The sequence below is a fragment of the Diadema antillarum genome, unplaced genomic scaffold (assembly GCF_040938485.1).
Source record: "Diadema antillarum isolate AM-2024a unplaced genomic scaffold, OU_Dant_1.0 scf00000024, whole genome shotgun sequence".
NCBI lineage: Eukaryota > Metazoa > Echinodermata > Echinoidea > Diadematoida > Diadematidae > Diadema > Diadema antillarum.
The window spans coordinates 197,611-209,686 of NW_027270913.1; the positions used below are offsets into that span (position 1 = coordinate 197,611).

At 37.4% G+C, this 12,076-nt stretch overlaps 2 protein-coding genes across 2 annotated transcripts in view; one reads left to right on the top strand and one right to left on the bottom strand.

Annotated features, from left to right (window-relative positions):
- Nucleotides 1–871: 871 nt before the first annotated feature.
- LOC139732780 (calumenin-B-like) lies at nucleotides 872–8,891 on the bottom strand. The gene is made up of 7 exons (XM_071643627.1): nucleotides 8,686–8,891; nucleotides 7,315–7,420; nucleotides 5,897–6,078; nucleotides 4,311–4,424; nucleotides 3,516–3,612; nucleotides 2,172–2,320; nucleotides 872–1,550 (listed from the first exon to the last, which is right to left on the bottom strand). The coding sequence occupies exons 1-7, from the start codon at nucleotides 8,878–8,880 to the stop codon at nucleotides 1,398–1,400; spliced, it is 996 nt and encodes a 331-aa protein (XP_071499728.1). The 5' UTR covers nucleotides 8,881–8,891; the 3' UTR covers nucleotides 872–1,397.
- Nucleotides 8,892–10,810: 1,919 nt separating this feature from the next.
- Nucleotides 10,811–12,076, top strand: part of LOC139732802 (uncharacterized) — a 61,039-nt gene continuing 59,773 nt past the window's right edge. Inside the window, exon 1 of the mRNA XM_071643647.1 lies at nucleotides 10,811–10,945. The gene's annotated coding sequence lies outside the window, so the exon portion shown is untranslated. The remainder of the gene's footprint in view (nucleotides 10,946–12,076) is intronic.

Here is a 12,076-nt window from a genome sequence, read left to right on the forward strand (position 1 = left end):
AAAAAGGCAAACTTCAAAAAGTCTGATAAGAATACTCTGAATGTCCTCAATATTTACCCTTCTTCTAATATCAAGTACTCCACAAGATCTATTTCATCACACAGAGTGAAGCTGGACACTTGCAAATATGTGTGACTTTTAAAAACATCCCTACATTTGAAGGAAATTCTACATGCAGATAGTTTTCTTCTGTAACTTTATAGTATGCTTTATTTATCATGGCAGGCAATAGGCATGGTGCTATTTCAGTCTACAAGAAGATAGTGCAGACTTACTTTAACAGAGACAAGAATGCAAAATAAAGTTAATGTGAAAGTATATCTGAATAGTGTCCCCTATTCCTTGAACATTCACCTACCAATGTTTGTTATTTCAAGGTACAAAATCTTCTAGCACTACATGGAGCAAATATATGCCTGTATCATCTACAACTTTTGACATCAATTCTCATGACAATGACCATTAGCATCTGATATGATATACATTGTTAATATACAAATACATATAATCACCCTAGGGTCCGCTTTATATATGTATATACGTATATTTTGTATTTTCTTTTAAAACTTCTTCTTCTCCTCCTCCCCCTTCATCTCCTACTTTTATTTATTTGTTATGATGACTTCTTCATGATTTCTTGTTTTTGTGAATACATCCAATTTTGGTAAATTGTATGCATGGCAGTTTTGATGAGGAAACCTTGTCTAAACATTTCTGCGCAGTGCAGATTTTGACAGGTGCAATACATCCTGTCAATATATCCTGTGAAGCAATGGATTCTACTACTCAATACTTAGAGTCTCTAACAAACTGACTGAAAAGCCACTGGATTTATGTGACTACATGCAGGAAAAGCATTATACCAGTGACAGATGGCTAACAAATTTGGTTGAAAACTATATGTAGCAGGGTGCTAGCTTCTGACAAGTTCATATAGTAAACACCCTCCTGCTTCTTAACAGGAAACTAGACCACAGTAAACCTCTCTTAAATCGACATTGCTTCAGTGCACATACAAGAAAAGGTCCTGATTTTTTTTTTTTTCTGTTTCTTCTCATGGAATTCTTTGTGCAAGTTGACATGAACAAGTCGATCATTGCATGTTCACATCGAGATGCTGAAATACTTTAAGTTGGTAGTGCATCCCAAGGCTAAATTTGGTTTTCCCTTTTTCTTCCAGAAGGTAAAGAGTTCAATGATCAAAAGACTCCTAGAGTTTACAACACAACTCATCTAACCATAGTACACATGTTCATCAACAAGATGACTCAACAAGATACCAACAACTCCACACATGGGTCACTCTTTGTGTAAGCTGACACATTTCTGTGGTGGAATGTATGTCAACTTAAGCAAGGTTTACTGCAGGTTTGAGGTGCTGAAATGGTGGCCTAACTTTATAGCTCGTTGTGCTGGACAATGATGTTTGGGTTCCTGTTGAAATGTGTGTGCTGGTCCCTTCCCATGAAGAGAATCTCACTCTCCACAGCTTCCTCAAGACTAAGATGGTTGTCAGCATTTGAGTCCGTCATGGCCAGAAGATGGTCCACCTGAGAGAGAGAACAAGGTGAACATGAATGAATGACACAAGCATTGAGGTAAACCTTGAGTGGGAGGAGACACAAACGTGATGAACAAATCAAGGCACCTCATTTACTCTTACTATTGTAAAAATTGTGTGATATGTAATAGATTTAATGCTCTATACTAGTGTGCAAAGACTAGTGACAATGGTGAACGAAAGTAAGGATGATTTCCTCTATCTGCAAATCATTACAAGTAATACTGTAAAACGAGGAATGTTCGCGTGCATTTTAATTTCGCGAGCGGCAACATTCGCGAAATTAAAATGCACACGAAAGTTCTTGCCTACACAATATGCATTGGATGCCAGTGACAAGTCGCGAAAATTTCATGCTGCGAGAAAGGCCATCGGCGCCACTTTACGAAATTTTCATGCCGCGAATATATTGTGTTTTTACAGTTTTAAGATGTGTTTTATTTTCAGTCATTCGAGATAATAGCAATTATTTGCACGTCATCATGAAAAATGGATCAGAAACAGACCTACTGCTACATGACATGTCATCTGGAAAACACTCTCTGCTGTTATTTTTGGTTAATATAGCCACATAAAAAATTATTTTGTGTCATGATAATGCTGGTCTTACCTCTCGCTCTGCCTGTGCCCTTAAAGACTTTTCTTGTGACTCAAGTTCAAATATCTCATTCCCTTCAAGCTTGCCATTTCCATCATGGTCCAACTCGGTTTCAAACATGTGCTTCTCTTCAAGAACCCACTGAGGTATATCTTCTTCCTCTGGAAAAACAACAACAGCAAACAGTGCAATATTTGACTGGTGAGAAAACTTATGGCAGAATGTTCTAAGTGTCAGGTCTGTTACACAGTTTAGGCCACACGAATAGTACAAGAAAGCAATACTAATGACAGTGGGTATGGGTATGGCATTTATATTAGGTTTAGATATTTATGTCATATCTGTCTGATTGACATATTTGGCACTGACCCCCCCCCCCCCCCCAAAAAAAAAAAGAAAAAAAAAAAGAAAAAGAAAAAGCAGTGTTGATGGTGTACGGAGAATATACATAGTCACAGTGTACCAATACCTCTTGACAATACCTATGACATGCCACAAATACTAGTCATCTTGATTAGTCATCTTGGACTCTTCTCAAACAAACACTGTTGATTTGAAGACACAAGTCCATTGCATATGACTTATTTTGGCCATCAAAATGAGGTTCAATGTGACCTATATGAAGTCTGTTGTCCTTTTAACTGTGTCATCATAACTGAATTTTGGTAAACTTCCCCTAGAAAGAGCTGTGGCAGGAGGTCATCTTTAAAACAACATTCACTTTTGGGAAATAAATGGCTAGCAAGAAAGAATACCGATCTAACTAAAAAAGCACTCTGAGAGCGCAGACCTCCGCCAAGCAGTTACTTTCTCCCAATGATCTTGCTCTTCCCAAAGAGATTTTCTCCTCTCCACCACTGGGGAAAAGCTCTTTGGGCTTTTCCATAGAGACCAGTGATTTCCACCCATAGGTATACATGCTGAAAAATCACCTGATTTCCCAATATAGAAGCCTTTGTTACATCATAAACCCTCAGCTGCGCGGCACGCCTCGCCCTAGCAGAAACTAGAGCATGCATTTTAGTGCGCGTTTGAAAACCTCAAAAATGCGCAGCTTGAACTCCCAAGTTCATTGACCCTACCTGTCAAAATATAAAAAATCCTTCATAAATTCCAAAATAATTCTTGGATCACTACCAAAATTTCATTTGTTACTTGTGTCATTCTCAAGCTTTCCTGTATCAAGTTTCATCCAAATCCGTTCACTACTTTACGAGTTATTTCGCACACGGACAAACAAACAAACAAACAAACCAACCAACGGTAACGAAAACATAACCTCCTCCCTTGGCGGAGGTAAATATCTATTATGAATAGTGTCATACTATCATAAAACATTATTCACATGGTACTCACCATCCACTGTGTGGAAGTCTCCAATGAATTCTGTGATATCAATGCCGCCATCACCGTTGGTGTCAAAGTCCTCAAGGGAATCAGAGACAACTACTCTCTACAGGTAACACAGACAATAAAAGACCAAAAGCTTGAAGAAAAATCAACCAAGAATCAAGGAGGTCATGACACATCCTACATGGTTATGCGATAATCAACCTTTGAGAATCTGAAACCTGTTTTTGATCCTAAACTACTGATATCATACATCATTTGACACATTAAACTTGATTGCCTTGAGTCATACAAATATTGCTAAGTATATTTGTACATTTGTAAGTTATGCAAACTCAATGATAGACTTACTTGGATATCTTTACTAAAGAGTTCATCAAAGTGTTCATAAAGATCTCCTCAACTGATAAATAAAGAATTATCTGCACATTGATGGCAGTGCCTATCCTTTTTTTTTTTTTGACCACTTAGCATGCTCCCATAAAATCATCAATATCTCCACAACCAAGTACTTTTCTGAGTTGTGTTATGTATGCAATTAAAGCAGAAGAGTAAGGGAATAATGTCATGTCATTTTCAGAAAGTCTACCTCCCCTGACTTTTTGATCCTTTTGTTGAAGCGGGTAACATATATTCCTTATTGTCTGAAATGTTCCCTGACTAAGCAGAAAGGTGGAAGGAATAGTTCAGTATCTCCATTCTCAGGTGCATAGAGTTTACATTAAATCCTTCTCTTATTGTAGAGTCTTGTTTGGTTTGTTGCATGAGATCACACAGATTGATGAAATTCCTTGAACTCACCTCCATTTCTCTGTAGAATTTAGGATTGTGAAACATGTGAAATTCCTTGGCATTCAAGAAGCCATCACCATCCATATCAGCGATGTCATAAGTCCTTTTAGCTCTCCTGATGTACTGTAGATAAAAACAAAACAAACCACGATAAGAAAAGAAGAATAAAAACAGCAAAATTGTTCATGAAAGCAAGAGAATATCAAGCAGTGGGGTGAAGGTTGAGGGGACAAATTGAAGAAACTTCACACCTCAAAAATCATTCATGTGTGTAAAGTGACAGGCACAGGATTGATATGTCATGACTGATATGAAAAGGACGTCCAGGACAAGATCAGTGGATCATTTACATCCTCATTTAACCCATTGAGGACAAGTCCCGAATATACTCGGGTAAGTGTCTATGGGAAATGCTTGTTGCAGCAAAATCAGTCCATCCTCAATGGGTTTAAGATCAAATTATTTCAATTTCTTTACTGTAGATGAATCTCTTTTTACCATGTGATAAACAAAAACCACTTAAATAAATTGCATTTTCTTTTACATGAGATTCTTCAGTTCACATTGCCCATTTTACCTGGGGATGTTATTATTTTTGTTCTCAAATTTTCAATAATAAGCTCAGAACTATAAAGCCCTTTTGACTTAAGGCATTCAAACCAGCAATGTTGTCACATATATGCACAAAAACTGTAAACAGTGCAATGTGAAAGCCAAACTTAGTCAACAGAAAAATTGGGAGGTCTGAATGAGATCATGAGATTTGCTCTTATATAAAATGAAAGCTGGCGTAAATTTGGTCTCCTGACTTCAAACCACTGCAGGTAGATATCATCAAAAATTAACAACAGATAGCCCACAACTTTTCTTTGAGTACCTTAGTACATGGAATTTTCCACTGACATTTAGAATGTTGTATGGCTCCATCTTCAAATCAGAGTTAGAAATTCACAGAATGACAGAATACACTGGATGTGAACAGACATACACTGTACATTTCCATTGCTACACTGTACATTCCATTTCTTCACTGTTATTATCACACAATGTGAGTTATCAGCTCCAGCAATCACAACCATTTCCGTTTAAACCCTCCATCTTTACATTCACCAATGATGTAGGGTCTTGGAGTCAGTGGTAGTAAAACCAAGGCAAACTAAGGAGTTCACAAAAACATGAATATTCAGCTGTATGAAACAATCCACAGCAATGATTTTGCGGGGATTAGAAAGAGTTCTCTCTTCCATAATTATCAGTCTACTCGGGATGCCAAAACTTACCTAAAACACCTCATTAACACACATTTGAATTAGATAGCTTTTTTAAATGTAACATTTCCACTGAGGAAGTCATTAAAACATGTCCTCTGACATTCAGTTCCAGCCCTGTATTCATGACCATGTGACCAATACCTGTAAGTCTCCAGTATACTATGACTCTGCAATGAGAACAAAGTGCCTTGCCCAATGTCACTAACACTAATGCAGCCAAGGGAGTCCAAAGCACGGACCACATGACTGAGGGCAAGTAGTGCGGTATTTATTTAGCTAAAGGAACTCCTCAAAGTGAATGAAGAAAAGAATTTGAAGTGAAACCTTTTGATGCTCCTCCTTGTTCTCCTCCTCATCATCACCAGGCATGTAGCCATAGACATGGTCATGGTACTCAAACCAGGACACTTTCCTATCCTGGTTGACGTCAATTGGCTCCATGCTCTCTATTGTATCCTCCTTGTCAACGGTGACCAGGGCCTCGTACATCCAATCTGTCAGCTCATCTTATCCCGGTGGGCGAGGAAAAGAGAACCACAGACAACATAATGAACACTCATGCCTCTTCCGATGGTTACTAACCAGTCCTAAAACACACATACAACACATATACACAAGCACTTGTAAGGCTTTCACACAATGACTCCACCATTGTCAGTGCTTTGTTGTTTTGATTTATCGTAGCTATAATTTTTGGCCCACCCACTTCCCCCCCCCCCCCCTTCCAAAAAAAGACTGAATGATGCAAAGGTGCTCTTTAATAGACATCATGAGATTGCACCTGAATTTGTGCAAAACCATATGAATTATTTCAAATTGCATTCATGTACATGTCTTACATTATACTTTTTACATTTTTTCTTTAACTTGCATTGCTTTCATTTGTAAAGAATCACTCTTAACAAAATTGTGCTTTCCATGTACGTTCATCGGCATGTCATTTGACACACTCTGTACGTTGGGATCAGATCAGTGTATCAAATTAATATCGAATTGAGACTGAATTGAAGTGAGTTTTAATATAAACTGCACGATTTCACACAAATTGAGTCACCTATAATAATCTTTGTGTGTGTGTGTGTGTGTGTGTGTGTGTGTGTGTGTGTGTGTTCGTGGTTATCAACTGTGTATTTCTGCAACAGAAGATGGTTGAAGACATATCTAAGTAGAGGCTTTTATCAATTTATTTTCCTAAGACTGTATAAACTTTGTAGCGAGCAGTGATAACAAGAAATGAATACTGGCAAGCCTCAGGACCTCATTACATTTGCATGCATGGCACAGGCTATGTTTGGACTATAGAATGAATATCACAAACTTAATCCATACTTCAAGTGATTACTGTTTTGAAAATGACTGATATAATGTAGAAGAGATTAAACCTGTAAACACAAATCATGTGTGACATATCCATAATTTTAGATGAATTCAAATATAAGTTGGTACATTTCTTCAACAGTCTTTTCACAAAGTAATCATCAATAAGCATAAAAAACAAACAAACAAACAAACAATCTTGAAAGGGCAAGCCATAGTTCCGTCAACAAGGATAAGACTTAGATAATGTCTGTTATTGTCCTATTAGGTAAACACTCACAGAATCACACTTAAATTAATGTCCAAACACATTTCTTTGATGCCCAGTATTTCAAAGGGTGTGTAGACCATAAACCAAATCATATCTCTTCACCTTGTTTATGTTACATATATGCATCATAGTGAATGTTCTCTTAATCTAGTACCTTTGTCAATAAGCCCATCTGCATTCACGTCCACAAGAGTGACAATCTTGGCAAATATTTTTTTTCTCTCTTCCTCTGGCAGTTTGCGGAAGTCTGAAGCTTTTTGCTGTCACACACATACACATAAAAAAATAAAAGAGAAGAAAAACATTCAAATATTCACTTAGAGGAGACCTCTGGATGATTTTCATACTTTTATATTTGAACAAGAACAAATTGTTTATACTGGGTACAGAGTTTCAGAATCTAAAGTAATTGGGATGAAGGATAAGATATTTATAACAAATCACAATGAACAAGGATGTTTTTCTTGCAGTTTCCTTATAAGAATACATGAGTGGATGCTTAAGGAAGTAGAAACAAAAAAGAAAGCATGCATGAATTCTGCACAGGTGAACTTGTTAAGCAAGCAGTGTTGTAAAGAAATTACATTGCTACATTTCTAAAATATGTGAGCCTCCTATGTTATCATCCTTGTTAAGTGTATTTTGGTTTTGGTTTTTACAGTTGGATTTCTCTGCTAAAAAATCACAATAAATTCCACAATCTATAGGCCTACATAAAGTTGTCAATTTATGTATTACATGATGTAAAAATCTGAAAATCGTCTAAACGACCCCTCTAAAATAATGGTAGATTTCCCACTGTGCAGATATATTGTTGAGGTAAATGTATTCACTAGGAAGGTGACTGCCTTGCTATGGTAAATTGTTTAGTTTTTGAAAATCTCTCAAGTGTACATATAGAGATTAATATCATAATCATGCAAATTGTGATCTTTTGTGGAAACTCTTTTTCCATGCACCAAATCTCCATGAAAATGCAATTTTGTAATTTAATCCATGTACCACAGACATATGCATATTAAAGTAAGTGTTGTATCCACTCAAAACACAGAGGCAACATCTAAATCTACTGACCACGATTAAAGGTGAAACCATAACACAAATTCAGAATTTGACAGTGATAAATTGTTCATTGTAAAGTGTTCATTGAATTAATTTCACTATCACACATATTTATTACACATACAACAGGCAAACAACTGTCAGCTTTTGAAGATTAAAATGATTCCTATATACCCCCTTACACACTATGTGTGGGCGGGGGTATAAAAATACTGATACTTTGTAGGGGGAAAAAACCCCAACATTTTGGAGGCAAAATATTATTTTGTTTGAAAATTGCAAGACTGCACAGTGTAAATGAAGTTTTTGGACAGTATTTTACTTTTAACAGAGTCATAACAATAAAACATATTTGGTGGTTGCTTGGTACACATGAGCTCAAAATCACAAATACACACACAAAGAGAGAGTGTGTGTGTGTGGGGGGGGGGGGGGGGGAGGGGGCTACAGCGGGCAATCATACCTTTCCTCCAATAAATAGGGTCTGGTCAAAGGAGTCTAAGTGCTGGTCTCCTGCATAATGAGGGAGAATGTCTTCAATCTTGTTGCTCTCATCATCATCATCATCATAAAGGGAGATCTTGGGCTGAGCAGCTCTGAGCACCATCAGCAGAATTACTGCCATGGAGATAAGTCTGGCCAGAAAGTGCATTTCCATGGTGGTGTAGTATACTACTACACATATTCAAAACAAAAAAGAAGAATGTCCTCATTTGCAATTGTTGTAGTGTATGAAAATATAAAATGAATAACATGAGTAGCTACATGCTGGGGACCATACAGGTGCTGGTTGTGCATGAAAGATAAATTATACACAGTATATAACTAACTTCATTTTATTTAGAACAGTACTAGTGGATAAGTAAACAGCGGTGAAAGCTAGCAGAGCTTTTTTCTTGATTTATAAAATATGTTAAAACTTAATGTTATTTTGAATCAAGTAGAATATGATTTTAGTGTTCTACAAATAGCAGTCACAAGGGCAAAAACTGAGATCCATTGTGGGAATTAGAAATTAATGTACCAGAACAATGATTGTGGCAAGGTGACAGAAGCCCATTGAGAAATGTTTGTATGTGTGTGGTCATGTGTGCTCTAGGAACTGCATTTCTCAACTAACTTGCACTCAACTTGTCATAAATTGTTTAATACAAATTTACATTGATTTTCAGCTCCCAGTTACTGGAAAGATTTGTCACCTATTATTAGATGGCTGACTTCTGTTTCAGATTGTGCAGGCAACATGTGTACACTATGGAATCGTTCGCCAAGCATGAAGAGCGATTTGTTTTGATCAACAGCATGAAAGTCAACATCGATATTGACATTTCCCAATGACCGATTTGGTTCAAATCCATGAGTAATTGAAAATAAGTTATTAACTCAGCTCTGTCACTTTTCATCTTGTTTTGCCTCCTCTCTCTCTCATGTCTATTTTCCTAATTTCTATTAGTTCCTTCCTTCAATGTGCATAGAGACATTCATCTATTTTTTGTGACATGCGCTATCCAAATATTACAGTGTATTATTATTATTATTGTATCCTGTGTGATTTTGGTGCAATTTACACGGGCTATAATCGAGATATCTACATTAAGAAAGTGCATTAGCGCAATCATCAATCCTATCATGCATCACACAGAATAGCTGCATTTTGGTTCTGGAGTTACTGTTTGGATGTCGACTGTCTAGACCTAGAGTGACTAACTGAGTCGCAGAGTAGAGAAGTCAGAGGAGATAGGCCCCTACTTTTATTTTTAAACTTCTCAAGTGTTTGATCATACCCGCCAAGCCCATCTGGCATCTATCGATCTAGACCGACTCATTACTGTAGCCTGTAGGTTCACGGTGAAGTAATCGAAAGTTGACCCAACTTCCAAGGAAATGTATATACGGTTGATAGGTAGTCAACCACACAGATCACTCTCATATATTCATCAGTCTGAGTGATACAGTCAGCACCTTGAGCATAAATGTTATCAATATAAACTGTCTCCAGTACAGACACGCGGTAAGCAACGAGTGGGACTGGGCAAACACACAAGCTGCACACTTTTGGTAACAACACACTTATACGAGGCAAAATAGTTTCAAGACAAATACACATGTATTACGAACATGCCAAATGATATCCGATGACAAATTGAATTTAAAAACACAGGGTATTTACCCCGTTATATTCGCTATATCTCTCACCTCATTCACCGTTTGCCACAGAATGCAAGCATCTAATTTTACTCTTCCGGTTCAGGGGAACGCGTACGCGTACGCCTAAAGCTCAGCTGTCAATTTAAATCTGTCTTTAAAAATTAAACTTAGAAAAACAAATAATCCTGTGATTCAAAAAATAGAGCTAGGTACCTATCTAATAAATATTTGAATATTATTTGTATTTATGATACTTTGAATTAATGTTATATATCATAAAATTTACACAGTGTTTGCTTCTTGAGATGCATTACAGATCTTTTTGTCGTCTGCTAGCAGTAAGCACGCGCGAATGTGACACAGGCTAGCCCTTTCATTCGCTCTCATCTTATGATAATACATTAGAATTGCGTACGCCTATGTGTTTTTTGTACACGACGAGCTGTCGGACAGCTGCTCTGACAAGACATTTTGACAGAAATTAATTGCAGAAAAACGAAGATATCTTGAAAATCTGTACTGTTTAGTGTTTCAATCCTTTTCCTGAGAGTCTGTACTGTATTTTCATCTAAATGGTGAGTAAACAACTGGATGATTTTTATGCGTATTTTCGATATTTTTCGAGAGACAGAAACAAAGAAAAAGAAAGAGAAGGAGAGAGACGACCTAAACACTGTACCTTTTACTGTGTGTATGTGTGTGTATGCTGTACGCGTACTCGGTATTGAGGATCCGAGCTTGAGGGTGGTCTCAGTGTCTCGTATTTTCAACAGAGTTCAGTGACCTAATGTGAAGGTATATTGAGAATCGAAATGGGGAGAACGATATATTATTGTGTCAATGTAAAGTGAGCTCTTATTTCCATTCGTAATAATCTTGAATATCCTATGAAAATATGGGCAGAAAACCGTGTTTAGATTTGTCCGCGACGCGATCTCCGAGCCGAGGCCTCGCACGCTCTGTATACACCATACCTGGGCTCTCTCGGATATCGGACAAGTGGAAAGCTGCTAACTGCTGTCAAGGCAATCTTTTGCACTGTGTATACGTAGTGGACATTTTTGAGCGAGGGAAGTGAGAGTACCGGGTTGGGGGTGGGGTGGGGTGGGGTCATAAGGTAGCAGAGTGGATGGAACAAGATGAAGTGTCATAATCTATGACTATGTTAGGGCTTGGAATGCACAGACATGTGGACAGAGTTGTGTGGATTATCATGCCTCTTTGACTGAAAAACCAGTCATACATAAATACGGTATATATTCCACAGTGAACTCCTGTTAAGTTATAGCCCGACCAGACGCCGGAAACTGTAGTAGAAGTACCCGTAGCGACAGGGCAGTGTAGTTACTGCATAACAAAGTCCTTGGGACCGGCAGTTTTCTTTTGTTATATCAAAATTTGGTAACAACCAAACAAATAACCAATAAAAAGACATTGAGTGGATAGTGTTCCGGCCTTAATTTTCACTTCGTTGTAACGGAAATTTTGTTAATAGGAGTGCACTGTACATTGCATGCTCCACTAAAACTGCTTGTCCCGCTAAAACTACGTCTACATCGTAGTCTTGTCTAGCTTCATGTAATTCCCATGGAAATGTCCTCTGAGTCTGTTATACGAGTCGTATCATGTTTAGGAGGAGAACCATCAAAGCTTTTCTTTCTTTTCTTTTTTAATATTTCATTGTAAAGCTCCTCAAAACAGATTTT

Coding starts and splice junctions, on each gene's coding strand:
- LOC139732780 (XM_071643627.1), bottom strand. CDS start 8,880: ATGGAAATGCACTTTCTGGCCAGACTTATCTCCATGGCAGTAATTCTG. Junction 3,613..4,310: donor AATTCTACAGAGAAATGGAG/GTGAGTTCAAGG, acceptor TGTTACCTGTAG/AGAGTAGTTGTCTCTGATTC. Junction 2,321..3,515: donor AGACTTCCACACAGTGGATG/GTGAGTACCATG, acceptor TTGTTTTTCCAG/AGGAAGAAGATATACCTCAG.